Here is a 17409-nt window from a genome sequence, read left to right as displayed (position 1 = left end):
GGACCTGATATTTTAATATGCTGCTGAGAATATAGCCCAGAAGAAGCGCATAGTATAGCTTTTATTTTGGAAAGAGCCATTTCTCTGTAATAAACTCTCTTTTCCAAAGATGAGTGATTCCTCGATCAGATAGATTTTTTTATTTTTATTTTGTTGTTTCAGCAACATTAAATTTAAAAACTACTTTTGAGTTAAAATATATATTTATAATTTTAATAAATGACAAATTAAAAAAGCATGAACATTCTTTTGTATCGAAAAAATATCGAACCTTGACATCAAAGTATCTAACCGAACCGTGAATTTTGTGTATTGTTGCACCCCTAATATATTCATTCTGTCACAGCTCCGGAATTGTCAACCGACATGAGTCCAGTTCAAAATAGCCTCTTCTTACTATATTGTATTGTATTGTTGTTAAGTTGGTTTTGATCTTACGTAGTGCAACAGAAGTGATTGTAGCAGTTTTGTAAGAGGTAAAAAGAAATTAATTAATGCTAATAACAGAATGTATAGGGGCATTTTTAGAAGTGGCACACACAATTTGCCCCTTGCACAACCATGAAATTAAAAGCTTTAAATTAAAAGAGTAAATGGTAAATGGTTCTGATTAAAATTTAAGGTTTTCTGTGTAAACTGGTGTTTTAGCAGCTGTAGGGCGCCGTAAAAGTCATTCTCCAAGTACAGTGTCCAAGAGAGAAAAAAATATTGCTCAAAGACGACACATTGCCACTAAAGTTTTATTACCCTAAGTTGCTATTATTTAATTAATTGGCTTGATTCTGCTTGCATTCAATGCAGGAAGTAAAATGCAATACACTACAATTGAAAAATTGAACACCAATGAGGTTGGTTATGTTTTAGACTCAGAGGTCACTGTCTCAAAGTCAAGTAGCTAATTCATGCCCCTATAAAAGCAAACTTTAATGGTTTTATGACCCCCATACTTGACTTTTATTTTTTATGCTCCAACTTTTTAAATATACTTAATGTCTTTAACAAGTTTTAGAGCTGCTTGTTTGTGGATTTTTTTTAAAAACTTGGGGATAGGACCAAGCAACCTGTTTACAAAATTCAATGCAAGCTATAATGCATATAATGCTACAATGCAAGCTTATAAGGTTATATTAATAACCTTATAACAGACAGGTGAGGGGAGTCAGTCATCTCATCTTATTCGTAAGTAAATATTTACCAAAATGTCAAACCTTTTGGTTGCTTTTTCAGATCATTTGTTCAGATTAAAGGAACTCATTTGTTACAGGTAAAGATTATCGTATGCATCTTTTCAGATTAATGAAAAATAAAACATTTAAACAAGAGTCAGGCACTTTATTCTTGGTAAAATGAAATGGTTGGCTCATGGCACACAGTAAATTTAGAGGAAGTGTCGTTAGAAGATGGAAAAAATGTTGCCTGTCTTGTTTGGCCTTGGGGCTGTGCTGACATGTTGTTCACCTACGTTTTCTGGCCTCAACAGGTGTGTCAAACCCAAAGCACACACCTTTTTCTCTTTTAGACCTGCAGCTGTCACTACTAAAGAGCACTCTGGGTAATAAAAGTAGAGAAAGATTTGAGTGCTAAACAAGGGTTTATGTCTGTTCCTACCTTCGTGGACTGATGTTGAATTGCCAGCAGGTTCGGTGCATGTGCACAACTTTGACAAAACACAGCATGTATGTGGACATATTTAAGAAAAAGAAAAGGGGGTGGGCAGCTTTGGTTTGTAATGATGACTGAGCAGCCATGTAGCTTCTCTGTCAGTTACTCACTGAGATGTAAGGAATGTTTTCAGTCATGGCTGAGCAGTATATTAGCAATTTTGGATTACCTCAGTGTTATGGCAAGGGAGGAGAGAAGATAATAAGGGCGTATAAAAGGTTCTGGGTGGTGGGGGTTATGGTGAGTGAAGAGAGAGTACCTTTTTGCTCACTATCTTGGTGTGTAAGTGGAAAATTCCAGCAGTAATGTAGTATAAGAAAAAGATAGGCGTGTCTTGTCAATGAAGAGGTTAAGAATGGCAGCCTGCAGCGATCTGAGGGGGTGTTGAGCAATCAACAAAAAAGTCATAAGCAGTTCAAAAGGCGGAAAGAGAGATGGAAAGACCAAATGTAGAGAAAATAGAGGACAATGAGACTTTGCATACCACTGTACAAGTGTGTCTGTGTTTTTGTAAGCACCTGTCATGATCCCCTGCAGTCCGTGCTACTCCCGCTCTGATCCCCCTGACCGTGTCAAATCTGAGCAGATGTTGCTACTGCGGGTGCGGATTGAAGACGCAGTGATTCTCTGTTGCTTTTTTTTTTTTTTTTTTTTTAATGTCTTACAGTTTTAAGGAAGTAGTATCCTTAAAAAGTATCAACTAATCTAACCGGTCTTTCTGGGTATTCTTTCTAAAGAAGAACTTGCTGAAGTATTAATTAGCACAAAACAGCTACTGGCATACACTGTTGCTACTGCTTTGATGTTTTTAAGAAATTAATGAATGAATTATTTTGTTAATTTATTTTCGGAGTATATTACACCTACTGCCTCCATATATTTTTATAGTCAGGAACCTTTTTATTCCTGCTTAAAATAAGGGTGCAGGATCACCTTTGCTTAAAATCACTATCCACAATTTGAATTCCAATTTTTCTTACCTGTGTCTAGATGTAATCTAGTTACAACTGGGCTATAATGTTGGCTTGTGCAGTTCGTACCCATTTAAGGAGATTGGCAATATACAATTAAAATAAAAAAACTAACAAACAAAAAAGAAAAAAAAAACAAGTCACTTCCTTATGAGCTGTAGGTAACATCTTTAAAGGATGTCATGCTTTTCATTTCAGATGGTTGACATAATTCCTGGTACTACATTTAGTTGTTCAGGCCTTCCCCTGCAAGCTTTACCAGTATGATTCAGCTGCTGTGCATCTGAAAAAAAGAAAAGGAAAAACTCTTTACAAAATAAGTTACACCTCCAAGGTCCACAAAATGAAGACTTGGTTCTCAGCACCTCAACTAAAGAACTTCACTGTCCAACAGGTGAAAGGTTATCATTTACCACACAATTCAGAGCCTTTACTTTGCTCATCACTGTGGGAAGTTTCAAAAATCTTAACATCTTGACATCACCATAACAGAAAGTTGAGTTTTATTCAACCTCTTTGTAGTCCGGAAAGTGTGCGAGTTACACCTCATCCACATCTTTCAAGTTCTTATCTTTCTTGGTCAAGCCTGTAGCACCAAGTTAATTTCAGTACACAGTAATGTACAGTGAGATATCGGTTATATTCATATCAGAACTGTGGGGTTGTTGTTGCTGCATTGCTTTTTCGCCAGCTGAAGCGATTGAGAGTGACAGTTGGGTGGGGGTTGATGTCATTGTTCTTTCTTTGCCACACTCTGTTGGGATGGTCGGCAGCAGGTGCGGCTGTCTGCTGACTGCGGGGTCACAGGGTGCTGTTGTTTTGGGAAATGGGCTACTTTACTGCCAGGTGGCAGTTGCTGGCAGAGACAGTTATGGCTTTGTGTTTCCTGCAAGAGTTACTGCCCTTCTCAGCTGCCCTTTTGCCCCTTACCCCATCCTGATGGCCTTCACTCCAGCTCTAACCCCTGCTTCTCCCAGGGCTGGGAGTGCATATGAACATATGTGTGTTCACCCGAGTTCTGGCTGTGTTCACGGGCCCAGGCCAATCAGACTGGCTAGCACAGATGTGACAGGCTTAGAGGAATGCTAGGAATGCGGAGGCGCTGAAGCGGGTGTGTCCATCCTTGGCCCGGGGCAGAAGGGGAGGGACTACCTCAGTATCGGCAGACAGTTCAGCTCTGCTCTGCTGGCCGACTGCCGGACTGAGTGGTTGGCTTGTACGGTGAGTACTGCAAGCCTACTGGAGATGGCCTGCAGTACTTTTATGGTAATTGCACTAACCATGGCCTTCCGGAGGCCAAGTGCTAAAGTGAAAAAAACAGGACTTGTTTCTGCTGCCATTATGTGTCTGGAAAGCTGTTGAACATCTAGACACATAGTCTTTTGTGTGTTCATGAAGGCGCATCTTGACCAATTTTGTTGGTGTAAATTTATGTCAGCAAGTTTAGCAGAGTTAAGGCCATTATTCATAATAATACGGCAGTTCAGCCTCTCCCTCTGGCCCGATTTTCAGCCACAGAAACCCAATAAGCGTGACTTGGCAGAGAAGATAACTGAAAGCACTGATGGACTGATTTTCCACTGAGACAACATAATAACACTTTTTGCACTTCTCATACTCCAGAGATGATTTTTGCATGACCACAGCTGCAGTTTGTTGAAAAGGTATGGCTTGATGAATCACATGCGCTGCACTGTAGATATAGAGGACAGTGAAAGCCCGAAATAGAATCCTGTTCTCTGCACAACCTGTTTGTGCAGAATGTCGAGTGTAGATGTTATGGCATGGGGAAAAAAAAAACGCGGTTCTGTTTTTAAGTACTCTTTGTAATTAGGCTTCAGGGCCATGTGAGCTGAATTTAAGGAGGTGTGAAACAATCTAGTGAAAACCCAGGGATAAAACAAATAAATGTACTCTTTGCTAATTTGCTTAAAAAAAATCTCCCTATAGGAAACAGAGGTGTTTCTGTGGCTCCTGACAAGTGTTCTGAGCTTTGAGAAATGCCACACTACTTTTCTTTTGACATGAGATCAAGACTTGAGAAGAGTGCCACCTTCTGTCCAGTTTGTGATATTGCAAGTAATCTCCAAATGTTGAATGATATTTTTTTTTTTCAATCTGTCTGCCAGTTTGTGTGTCATTGTATTAAAAGTGACTCTGGAGACACCTGCTGTTTGTCTGTCTGTGCTTAGTGTAATCCAATTACCATCCTGTAAGATAAGCCCCCACTTTTTTTGTCTCTCTTTTACAGGTCGCAATGAATTAATAGCGAGGTACATCAAGCTGAGAACAGGCAAAACCCGGACAAGAAAACAGGTAATCAAGTTTTTTACGACTTTAATGTTTGGGTCCAGCTGCTGACTGGGTGACGTAGAAAAAAATCCATCATCAAAACAGCTTTGTCTGGTGGCTTCCTTAAAAAAAGTGGATTATGAGTACTTCAGAGGACAAGTCTGGTTTTAAAATTTACTGTATTATTATTAACAATTGATTTGATTTTGGACAAAAATAGTATAGACCACAAATTATCAAACTGAAACATTAAACAAATACATTTTGTCTTTATAAATAAACCTTTAACTTATCATTTTTTATTAATTAGTTCATTCAATTAACTGTCTAGACTTTAATATGAAAAAATAACGGCTTTGTCCTTTAAATCCACTTTCTTATTTTATGTGTAGATTTCTTAGTGTGTGTCATGATCCTGTAAAAGGTGTGTGTGTGTGTAGGTGTGTGTGTAGGTGTGTGTGTAGGTGTGTGTGTGTGTGGATCAGCACTTGTATAGATGTGTGGCCTGTGTGCATGGATCTGCATGCATGTTATTTTTATGCTCAAATGATGTTTCACACCCCTTTAGGTGTCTAGTCACATACAGGTGTTAGCACGGAAGAAAGTTCGTGAATACCAGGCGGGTATAAAGGTAGGTGCTGCCAACCTGCCTCCCGGCAACACTGACTGGGCGTCTCTTTCCTCTTTGGTTACGGCTTCTCTCTTTCTTCTCTTCTCTCTCTGTCTCCTTTCTTCTTTCCTCCTCTTGGCTATTTTTCTGTGCAGGTTTCTAGCCACTTGCAGGTTCTCGCCCGGAGAAAATCTCGCGAGATCCAGTCAAAGCTAAAGGTATGCGCTTCACTGCGGCCTGTGGGGCTGGTAAATGCTTGGCTTGGCACTAACCTGCTAATTTGTGAATATATTTATCAGTCCTTGCTTTAAGATGAGGTTTATTCTGGCTGCATAAGTAGATGCAAGCTTGCCATGCGCATTATTGTTTAACAGTTAAGCTTTAGAAATCATCATAATATTGCATCTGTGCCATGCATACAATGCACCGACAGAGAGAGTTTTTACTACGATTTTGAGCTGTAGGAATGCATTCAATCTCATCCTCTGAATTATTCTATCTCATCCTCTAGCCTCTACTTGAAATGAATGCTGCACAAGCTGATGAAATTTGAATGAAAGATCATTTAGCTGCATGTTGCTCCCGCTATGTATCTTTCCTTTGTGCCAGTCATGCTGCTGCATCACACTGTACTCTTCTGAGACCTTTTCTTTCCCTAAAACTGTCTCTGAGATCCTGAGCTCCTAGAGTGTGCTTCTTTGTAATGCCTTTTGTAAAAGTCAACATAGAAAAATAATCCTCCATTGTAATCTTGTGCCTCCTTTTGACTTTTCTCAAACTTCGTAAATCCTCTTTCAACTCTTTATGCTTTTTGTTGTTTTTTGCATTTTCACATATGAGTAAAAAACTATATCCAGACACTACTTAATACTAAAGATACTGTGATCTTTTGAATCCTAACCTAAGCCAAAACTTGAATTAACACAGACTAATCTGGGGGGAAATGGCATTCATAGCAGGGTTTTTTTTTTTTGTTTAAAAAACATAATAAAAAACTGTGTAGTCTCATTTTGTCAGTGGTGACATCCTATATTCAGTGCAGTGCACCCAACGGTGGCTAGTATTCTAAATTAAAAAGAAGTAGATGCATCAAGCATCACCTTTCATAAGTTTTGACTTTATTTCTGAGCTGTCTACAAACTCCTAGGTCATGTTGAATACAAAGACCCCATTTAAAATGAGATGTGTTTTTCTGATTACATAGACTTTTCATGGTGAAATCTTCACCCTGTTCCTCCCTTGTTTGTCTACAAATTCTCCACTAACTGTACAGGTATCACAGAGGTCACTTTATTAGTCCTTCTAATTATCTCACATGAATATTTTAATGAAAAAATAATACACTTTTAAAATTACTGTCTTGTTTGGACAAGACATAAAGGATCAAGGAGCCCACTTTCTGTTTGAAAACGTTAACATGGAATAATTTATTAGAATTTATAAGAATAAAGATTATTTTCTTCTGTTTTGACACGAAAGCATTAGATACCCTCTTTCCTTCTGTGTCCATGTAAGAAAGAAAATCATAATCGATTTAATACACTTTACACCAAGCCCATTAAACATTTACTTATCTTGTAAATCAACTACTGATTATATATTTAGTTCAGTTGTTTGGATTTATAATGCATCATGAGTGCATTTTTGATCGGTGCAAGGATTGATGAGGTCATTTTTACTTTTTGCCTTGGTTTTGAAACGTTAACACCCAGAGGTCGAGGGCAGCCATGACGGACTCTGAGTTTATCCAACTCAAAGTTCTAGAAACAAAAAAAGAAAAAAAAGGTTTTCCGAGCCACTCTTTAAGTGAAGTGTACATCTGAAGTGTAACAGTTGCAAATGTCTACCCGCTGTACATCTCATATATTGCACAGCGATAAGTATTAAGTAACAAGTTATAAGGATTTAACTTCCTTGAGATTTTATATCTGCTGAGTTATCGAAATAAAACAAATAATCCTATGTTTTGAATTGCACTCAGATTTTTATATCCTCTTTAAAAAATCAAATTCATTCTTTCCTCAATGAAATAATGAATTGGCTTTGTGTTTCCTCACATATTTACAACAACTTGAAATTGTTAGTTATTCATTATTTTCACAATACAAACAAAATCAAATATGGGCCTGGATTTGAACGCTCAGATTTATACGTATGCCCACCAAAAAAAAAGATTAACCTCAATATAGCTTTGAGAATTGAACAGTACTAATGGTTTCTCTCTTTTTTGATTCAGGCGATGAATTTGGTAAGTGAATTTGACTTGTGCAATATGCTTCCCTCCTCCCCTTTGTTTGGCAGCAACACTGCACTGTCCCTTTGCTATGGCCCTCTGCTGGCATGGCGCCCCAACCCATTGCAATCCCGCAATGAAGCAATGCTTCGAAAACAGCCATGCTTTGAGCACAGTATTGCTCCACATCCTGCTACAATAGTTTAATATCCTCCAACCTCCGCCAAAAGTCAGAGTTCTGCTTGCTTGGCATAAGGTGTCGTTCTTTGATTCGGGTTCTCGCTTCTGAGGCGTATTTCTTTAACTTGCAAAGTCACATTTTGGTGGCTAAATTGCTTTTTGCCATTAGAAAAAGAAGAAAATAGTACATTTCAAAAATCTGAATTGACATGTTTGTAATTGAGAAACAATGTGTACTTTCAAAATAATGATAATTTACAAAAAAAATACTCCAGGTAATTTAGACACCAATTGACTGCATTTGGATCATTTTTATGCTACGTTTCAAGTTTCTCATAGTAAATTTTAATCTAAATTGTCCATGTGTACTCTTGCAACTTGAATCTCTTCATTCTGTTTTCCTGTGGTGAGCCTTATAACACACTGACCTTGATTTTTTTTCTGTACTTCTCTTTGCTTCCTTCTGACAGCTGCTCTTTCAAACAAACATCTTCAAAACAATGTTGTATTGATACTTTACAATAGATTGAATGTTGAACTAAGCTAATGTTAACTTTATTTAGAATAGACTAATTAATCATTTATGAAACATACACAAACAGTGTCATTGTTTTGTATTATCATTAGGATAGCATACTGCATTGGATTATGCCGAGGTTAGGCTGCCACCTTGTGGCTGACTCCTCTTGTTTCTCTCTGTCAACCTGCAGGATCAAGCATCTAAGGACAAAGCCCTGCAGAACATGGCAGCGCTGTCATCTGCACAGATCGTCTCTCCGAGTATAATAAATAAACATCTTCCACCACTGCCTCCGGCCCCGTATCCACCAGCCAGAGTGAGACTCAATTTTTGGCAATTAAAAGGCATTAATGTTTTTCATTGCAGTTTGAAGTGATTCAAATGGGCACTGACTTTTATTTTCTTCTTTACTCTGTAGTTCTGGCCTGCTCAAATCCCAGGACAGCCTGGACCTTCTCAGGAGTAAGTAAACCCCTGCACTGAACGCACAGGAACTTTGTGGTATCATGGTATTCTTTCTGAAGTAAGACATTGGTGATAGAGATAAGTAAAAGCATGAATAAGTAAATGAATCACTGATGAGGTTAGGTTTAATATCAGGTGGGTATTGCAGGGAATGTTTAATGAATAACGTTTTTGTACACCAGGCTGCTTCTAGATTTCAACCCGGGAAGGACTCCTGGGCTTGGCCGCACCAGCCATGCGTAAGTTCCCCCTAGCCAAGGTTCAACATTGAGCACAAAGCAGTACTAACTCTTCTACACTGCATTGTATGTTTTCTGCACTGATGTAAACCACCATCACCACCACCAGGCAATAGACTGCTTCAGATTTTATTAAGAAAAGAGGAATGTGGTAGATGAATCCTTGTAGTGTTTGATGATTTGTGTTCACACAAAAAAATTGTATGTATTTTTATGAATTTGTCAGCAAAAGCACAATTAAATGATGCTGTTTTGCATCACTATTAAGCAATGAAGCAGGTGGACTTACGCCTAGCTGGTGCAGCAACACATGCTTACACTGATACACTAACAATTCTGCATAACTGAGGTACCCATGTGTCACAAAAATCTGGTATTGGAGTCTTTTTCTCACTTTCATTCATTACTTTTCAGTATCAAACCATTTGCACAGCCCCCATACTCGAGCCTACCAGGTTCTGTAAACCAACCCATACCAAGTAAGTTTGAACAAAATAAATCAATAAATGGAAACCAGAAAAGGAAAATGGGTGTGATATATTAATGCTTATGCATATGTGTTTGCATACATGAAGATTATGAGCCCTTGGCGCCACCTCCTGCACCAGCCGCTACTGCAGTGCCAGTCTGGCAGGATCGGACCATTGCCTCCTCTAAGCTGAGGCTGCTGGAGTACTCAGCCTTCATGGAGGTCCAGAGGGACCCAGACAATGTGAGTTAAATATGGTCTGCACCATATCCCAACCAAACAGCTTGTGAGTAATAAGAACTTGTTTAAAAGTGTAGTGGCATTAATACATTTAAGCCCATCTACATTGTCCTGATAGTTCACTCTCTCTCTAATGCTGATGTTTGAGGGCTGTGTTTTAGTTGTTTTTTTTGTTCGTGCTCCCTGTACTAAATCAAGTCCTATAGCCAACGTTTATCATCTGCTCTGTCTCTGTCCAATATAGTACAGCAAACACTTGTTTGTCCACATCGGACAAACCAATCCCTCCTACAGCGATCCGCTCCTTGAGGCTGTGGACATTCGGCAGATCTACGACAAGTTCCCTGAGAAGAAGGGTGGGCTCAAAGAGCTTTATGAGAAAGGGCCCCAAAATGCTTTCTTCCTTGTAAAGTTCTGGGTATGTTGTTATTATAATCTGACACTTAATATTATCATGCCTCTGTTTTCTACAATTGGAAATTATGCAAACTGCTTTTTTTTCTTACAATACCATGCTACATGTGGTGATAAATTACATGATTTCAAGATAAGAGGCAATGCATTTCATAGAATGTTGCTTCATTTATACTGCGTTTGTCTTTGGTTAATAAATGTTCTTTTGAATAACTTACATCCACATCTTTATTTATTTATGCAATTTAAAGTTGATGTCATGTGAGGGCCTTTTGTCATGATGACATGTGTGCACTCTGCAGGCTGATCTGAACAGCAGTGGTATGCCAGACGGTCCAGGTTCATTCTATGGTGTCAGCAGTCAATACAGTAGCATTGAGAACATGACGATCACCGTTTCAACCAAAGTCTGCTCATTTGGCAAGCAAGTTGTCGAAAAAGTAGAGGTACGCCGGTGCTTTAACTGAGTCTTTTCTGAGAAGTATGTTTAATATTATATGCACATTGTTGTCTGTTCTTGACTCGCCTGTGTGTGTGTTGCAGACAGAGTATGCCCGCCTAGAGGGAGGAAAGTGTGTTTACAGGATCCACCGCTCTCCTATGTGCGAGTACATGATCAACTTTATCCACAAACTGAAACACTTACCTGAAAAATACATGATGAACAGTGTTCTTGAAAACTTCACTATCCTACAGGTAAAATACAGTGAATTATGGCTGCTTAGTTCAACATTTAACCTTACATTTACGCATAATGTCCCCATTAAGACCAGTTTATCAGTTGATATTTGCTATTTTCTAATTATTCACAAATCAGCTGATCATTATGGGCTTATTTCTAAATGGACTGTTCTTCTCCTCAGGTGGTGACGAATCGCGACACACAGGAAACCTTGCTCTGTATAGCATTTGTTTTTGAGGTTTCCACGAGTGAACACGGGGCTCAGTATCACGTCTACAGACTTGTTAAAGACTAACAGCTCTTCAGGGAGGTTTTGGAAAAGCCACACAATAAAGTGTGGCACAGTCTCTCTTTAACCAGCTCAACGATCCAGGAGAAATTATGAAAACATTCAAAGCAATGCTAGACCGAACTAACATGGACACATTACATGCTTTAAAAAAGTATCCAAGGAAAAAAAAAAAGAGAGAGCGAATCTCAACATGCCAGCACGCAAAGAAATTTTGAAGAATTGCAGACAAGTTATTTTCCATGTGTTTAAACATGATTTAGATGAAGTGGGTCACTTTTGCAAAAATCGACGGAGCCTGAAATGTTTTATCGAGGGGATGAGAACGTGTTTAGGGTTGAAAAGACTCTTAAAGTATCCAAGGGAACACACTCTGAGCAACAAGAGAAGTGTAAATAGCATTGAAAAACTAGAGAGAAAATTACCATGGAAGTGGGGTCAAGTTGTGTTTAGGTGTTTAGGAAACAAAGTGCCTTTTTCTCCAAAGATTATGATTGCCTGCCACTTCGGATTGCCTTATTTTTACTACCTCTTGTTTTTAAATGAAAAGAAAATATTCATACAGGTATTTTGAAAAAAAATGTGGAAAGAAACCTCAGATCAACATCTTTTGGGGCAGTTCTTGTATTCAGGCACGCAGAGGAGTGGGATAACTAATTCTGATGAGGTCTATTTTACAAAAAAACAAAAACAACATCCCAGGTTTTACAGTCCAAGTGTACAGGGAGAAGGTTAATTGTGTCGCCATGTTATTAAGGTTCTTTTTTTTTATACATATATTATTACACAATTTTTAAAAAAAAAATCAGGTCTTACAAGCATCTATCTATAACTGATTTTGACACTAGGGATGTCTTGAACCTTTGCTTTCCTGACATAAACCCAGGGCTTTGCCTTACTTATGAGATGCCCTGTTATTTCTCTCTGTTTGAAGACGTGTGCTCAGTTGCACTTAAAAGATTAAGAAGTGCAGCAACACAGTGCTTATTTTCTGCCTTGAGGTATGTAGCGTTACTGAATAAAATGAATTGTTTCTGTACTGTGAGTAAGTGGATACTAAAGGAATATGTGTTACATAGGAGTATTTGGGGGTGGGGGGGTCTTCATATTTGTGATCAGCTAAACTCAGCACAGAGACCATGGTTAAAGCAGAGAGAAGTTAACCACTGTTTCTTTTGTTTAAAAAAGAGACTGTATGCTGTGAAGTTGGTACATTGGCTTCACTCCTCTCTGTAATGTGTGGAGAAGCTGCATTCATTAATTAAAATACTTTTTGATATTTAAGACATTTTTTACTGACATTACATATGAAATAATTGTTACATCAATCTGAATAACTGTCTTGAAAGAGAGCTATTGTCTCTGTGCTGTGGAGTATGACCATTGATTGTTATTTATAGGGCTGAACAAGAAATAGCAGGAGGGAAGGGTGGGGTATTGGTGATGATTTTCCACCATGATGGAGATGTTAAAAGTATTGTAGGACTTATATTAGAGATAGAATTTACTGCCAACTCATGGGTCCTGCTAGATGAGTGTCTACTCTGTGAGGTTCACTGGACAAGTTCAAATTTAAAATATTGTATGGTGGCATACTTGCACCTGGCTTTGAATGTCATATTTCACAAGCTAGATACAATAACACTCCTCCTCTAGTAGGTATCTCAGTCTATCTTTTATACAGACATTTTTGCCATTATAAAGATTAATATTTTGTTTTGATTCAGTTGTCTTGACTTTCAGTGTTTGCCATATGCTTCACTGAAAAAAAAATGTGTGATTGTGCTGATATTGATAATTAATAATGAGATATCTAATGTATCATATTCTGAATGGTGTGGGCAGTTTTCTTCTTTGTTTTTTGGTTTAAGATGGTTTACTATTGTCTTTGTTACCAATGTGCATTGCAATTTTATACTTTGAGTAGAAGTTGGACTATGTAATCAACAAATGTATCTAACAATACATGACGCATGGTGCCTTTGGGGCCATCCCCCTCCCCCCCAGAAAAGTCATTAAACCTGTTTGTAAATTTGTTTTGTCTATAGTGATTCATTTTACAGTGGGTGCAGTGGTTAGCACTGTCGCCTTCCAATAAGGTTATGTGTGTTATAATTTGTTGCTTTTTGCAGTCTTTTAACCTTCCATAGACTATTCAATGTTTCACTTATTCCACATTTTATCATGTTAGATTTTTATTACAAAATTGATTATATTCATTATTTACTTTTACACACAATACCCTTAACAAAAGTTAGCTTGAAATTCTTGCAAATGTATTAAAAATAAAATACAAAAATGTAACATCTACATAGGTATTCACAACCTTTGCTCAAAACTTTGTTGAAGTAACAATTGCAGCCTTCAGTCTTTTTGAGCTACACCTATTTTGGGGCAGTTTCTCCCTTTTAATTTTCAGAACTTCTCAAGCTCCATCAGGTTGTATGGGGACGTACAGCTACTAACAGATCTTTCCAGAGATGCTCAATCGAGTTCAAGTCTGGGCTCTGGCCAGGCCACTTAAGGACATTCACAGAATAGTACTGAAGCCACTCCTTTGTTATCTTGGCTGTGTGCTTGGGGTCATTGTCCTGTTGGAAGATGAACCTTCACCCCAGTCCAAGGTCCAGAGCACTCTGGAGTAGGTTATCATTAAAGATGTTTCTGAACATTGCTGCATTAGTCTTTTCCTCAAGCCTGACAAAACTCCCAGTTCTTCCCACCCAAAACATCACCACAGCATGATACTGCTACCACCATGCTTCACTGTAGTGGTTAGTGATGGGTAGATGATACCTCATGGGGTGTGTTGCATATTGCCCTTATTGTGTCTACACGTGTGACACTGTTGGTGTCTCGCTCAATAGCAACATCTGCAGGATTTAAATAGTCATTGCAGACCACCTGGACAAAGAAAGACTGAACTACGTTAATTGATTCTGACATCTAGACATCACATGAATGATGAAGGGTCCTGTTTAACCAGTTCATGATAAAATGCTGTGCAAAAAGTGTGATAAAAGTATTTATATTTCAATTATTATTGATTGATTTATTATAGCAAACAAATATGATTGGTTGACTAATACACTATATCAAATGCTGTTGTTGGGTTTTTTTGCAAGGAATTATAAGTGAGAAAGAGAAGTTTAGAAAATCTAAGTGCTTGTGATAGTGGGAGTGCTTGTATACTTGTATGTGAAGGCAGGGTTTGCATATGTCTATTAAGCATGAGAAAGTTAAATTGGTCAAAATAATTAATAACAAATTTAAATGAGTCCTTCGGGGGGAAAAAACTGGAACACAAATAACTGATGACAATTGAGCAAAAGTAGAAAAAGGAAAGGGAAAAACATTTACCTTATTTGGTGCTAGGAGATCAAAAATCTCAGTCTAGAGAAAATGTTCCTTTTCTCACTGGATAATAAATGTGGCAAAAAGAAACACACAAACTGCACTAAAGACAATCTTCTCTCTTCTCAACGTGAATGCAGATGAGTCAAAATTTTCACTTTCCAATAAACATAATTTGGTGCCTCATTGCTGTACGACACAGCAGCTGTATTGGTGAAATGGTTGTCTATCTGGAAGGTTCTCCTCTCTCCATATAGTCAGACATGAAGACAGTAGGAGTACTGAAGGCTAGCTGGAGAACAAAAGAAAAGGCTTACAGTGTGTTGTATGTGAGACTGGATACTAAGGAAGGAGAAAAGGACTAATGACAGGTTAAACAGAGAGATCTAGCTGAAAATGATGTGCAGCAGGTCAAGGTGATTGAAGATAGACATGGAAATGTGCTAATAAGTGAAAAGAGTTTGCTGCAAACATGGAAGGAGTACTTTAAGGAACTGATAAATGAAGAAAATGAGAGATGATGGTAGATGGTGGACAGTTACAAAATCAGGGATTGCTAAGGGTAAGTAAGGAGGAAGTGAAGGCTGCTATGAAGAGAATTGAAGCCAAAAAGATGGTTAGTCCAGATGACCTATGTGGGGGAGATGTCTACGAGAGAGAGCAGTGGACTTATTAACCAGATTGTTTAACACACGCACTGGAATGGTTCGCAGCCGAGTGTGAAGTAGCGGGACTGAGGATCAGCACCTCGAAATCTGAGGCCATGGTTCTCAGCCGGAAAAGGGTGGAGTGCCCACTCCAGGTCGGGGAAGAGTTCCTGCCCCAAGTGGAAGAGTTCAAGTATCTCGGGGTCCTGTTCGCGAGTGATGGGAGAAGGGAGCCGGAGATCAACAGATGGATTGGTGCTGCGGCTGCAGTGATGCGGACGCTGCACCGGTCCGTTGTGGTGAAGAGGGAGCTGAGTGTAAAAACGAAGCTCTCAATTTACCGGTCGATCTACGTCCCTACCCTCACCTATGGCCATGAGCTGTGTGACCGAAAGAATGAGATCACAGATACAAGCGGCGGAAATGAGCTTCCTCCGAAGGGTGGCTTAGAGATAGGGTGAGAAGTCCAGCCATCTGGGAGGGGCTCAGAGTAGAGCCGCTGCTCCTCCACATCGAAAGGAGCCAGCTGAAGTGGTTCGGGCATCTGACAAGGATGCCTCCTGGGTGAGGTGTTCCGGGCATGTCCCACCAAGAGGAGGCCCCGGGGAAGACCCAGGACACGTTGGAGAGATTATATCTCTCGGCTGGCCTGGGAACGCCTTGGTGTTCCCCCGGATAAGCTGGAGGAGGTGGCTGGGGAAAAAGAGGTCTGGGCTTCTCTGCTTCAGCTGCTGGCCCCGGATAAAGCAGATGAAGATGGATGGATGGATCTTTCTTCATACTGAGAAAGTATGAAGCCATTGTATGACACTGCGATCTTTAGTGCGAGTGGGAGCAGGTGGAATAGAGCCTGAAGAAATGCAGGCATGCTTTGGAGAGAAGAGGAATTAAAGGTAGCTCATATTTCCATTGGAAGTGACCACAATGGACAGGATTAAAAATTACATCAGAGGGACAGTTCAGGTTAAACAATTTGGAGAGGAAGTTAAAGAAGAAGGGCTGAGATGGACTGGACATGTACAGAGTAGCGATAGTGAATATAATAGACAAAGAATATTGAATATAGAATAGAATAGAATTCAACTTTATTTTCATTGCACATGCACAGGTACAGGGCAACGAAATGCAGTATGGAATATGGAGCTGCCTATGACAGTTAACAGATTTAACTACAATGGTCAGCTTTTAACCATGTGTTTTGCCCTATAATATAAATTTGTCTTTTGCCTACAGATGGATGATAATGCAGAAAAAAAAAGAATGTGTATCTACAACATAGAAAAAAAATAATACACAGCTCCAATAAAAGATTTGCAAATTTTATCATTCTCTCGGCTCTTGAAGGAGGCGGTCGCACTTTCCCCCTCTCCCTTATCTTTCCTGCTTGGCTTCTCATGTCTTGTATAGTCTCGCTTATTCTCTAATCCTAAGAGAGTCTCCCAGACTTGTTCTCTAAAAACCTAAAGAAGAATTATGGATTTGATCAACTGGTCCCTTAACGGAATTGACATCCTCCTGGGCTTGGGAGAGCCCAATTGTCCTGCGGAGACGTTTGCTGCCAGATACTCGATGGTCGGTTGCGTCGTGTGTCTGGCAACACTCTCGATGGAGGACATTGAACGACGACATCTACCAGTTCGGAACTATGATAACAGAGTTCTGGCTGAATGGAGCTGGCTCGGACCTGGCTTATTGAAGAACAAGGAGCAGCTACAGCTGTTCAAAATCCCACAAAGCTGGCTGACATGATAGACGATGGGCAGTGCTGTGAGCACTCACACTGTATTTTTTATTACGCAATATGGATGCGATCTTGAAGAAGCTCATGGCTCTGTTATATGGATAAGATCTTGAAGAAGAACAACGGGAATTGAGAGACCTGGTGACCAGTGACGGACATTAGACCTACTGTAAAACTGGAAGCAGTTTGTTCGGACTAACCAAAACAACTACCATCTTCATCTCATGCGGCCCCCCTGGCACCAGCTGGATGCTCAAGGCAAAAGCTGACGGGAATCACAAATTCTCCTTAGATAATAAGACTGTTTGTTGTGACTCTCTCCCCCCTCATTCATGGCCACCCGCGTCGACCGAAGATTGTTTACTTTTGTCTAACTGGGTGAAGGGACACCTTCTCTCGGC

General features: G+C 39.4%; 1 protein-coding gene across 11 annotated transcripts in view; it reads left to right on the top strand.

Moving 5' to 3' along the window:
* tead3b (TEA domain family member 3 b) overlaps positions 1–13302 on the top strand; it is a 31308-nt gene extending 18006 nt beyond the window's left edge. The window contains exons 4-16 of one of the 11 annotated variants that reach the window (XM_085457493.1): positions 4885–4949; positions 5494–5556; positions 5691–5753; positions 7772–7783; positions 8659–8784; positions 8887–8930; positions 9116–9172; positions 9587–9651; positions 9748–9884; positions 10126–10299; positions 10598–10741; positions 10839–10991; positions 11159–13302. In XM_085457493.1, the coding sequence (XP_085313619.1) occupies positions 4885–4949; positions 5494–5556; positions 5691–5753; positions 7772–7783; positions 8659–8784; positions 8887–8930; positions 9116–9172; positions 9587–9651; positions 9748–9884; positions 10126–10299; positions 10598–10741; positions 10839–10991; positions 11159–11272 (1217 nt within the window). In that variant the 3' untranslated portion in view covers positions 11273–13302. The remainder of the gene's footprint in view (positions 1–4884; positions 4950–5493; positions 5557–5690; positions 5754–7771; positions 7784–8658; positions 8785–8886; positions 8931–9115; positions 9173–9586; positions 9652–9747; positions 9885–10125; positions 10300–10597; positions 10742–10838; positions 10992–11158) is intronic. The other 10 variants (XM_085457498.1, XM_085457497.1, XM_085457494.1 and 7 more) reach the window with 10 other exon arrangements.
* Positions 13303–17409: the final 4107 nt, after the last annotated feature.

The sequence above is a fragment of the Copadichromis virginalis genome, linkage group LG5 (genome assembly GCF_057382275.1).
Source record: "Copadichromis virginalis isolate Kocher_CV1m ecotype Utaka linkage group LG5, C_Virginalis_male_GT1.1, whole genome shotgun sequence".
NCBI classification, from domain to species: domain Eukaryota; kingdom Metazoa; phylum Chordata; class Actinopteri; order Cichliformes; family Cichlidae; genus Copadichromis; species Copadichromis virginalis.
The sequence above is the reverse complement of the archived record's forward strand: the minus strand, read 5'-3'. Positions and strand labels throughout refer to the sequence as shown.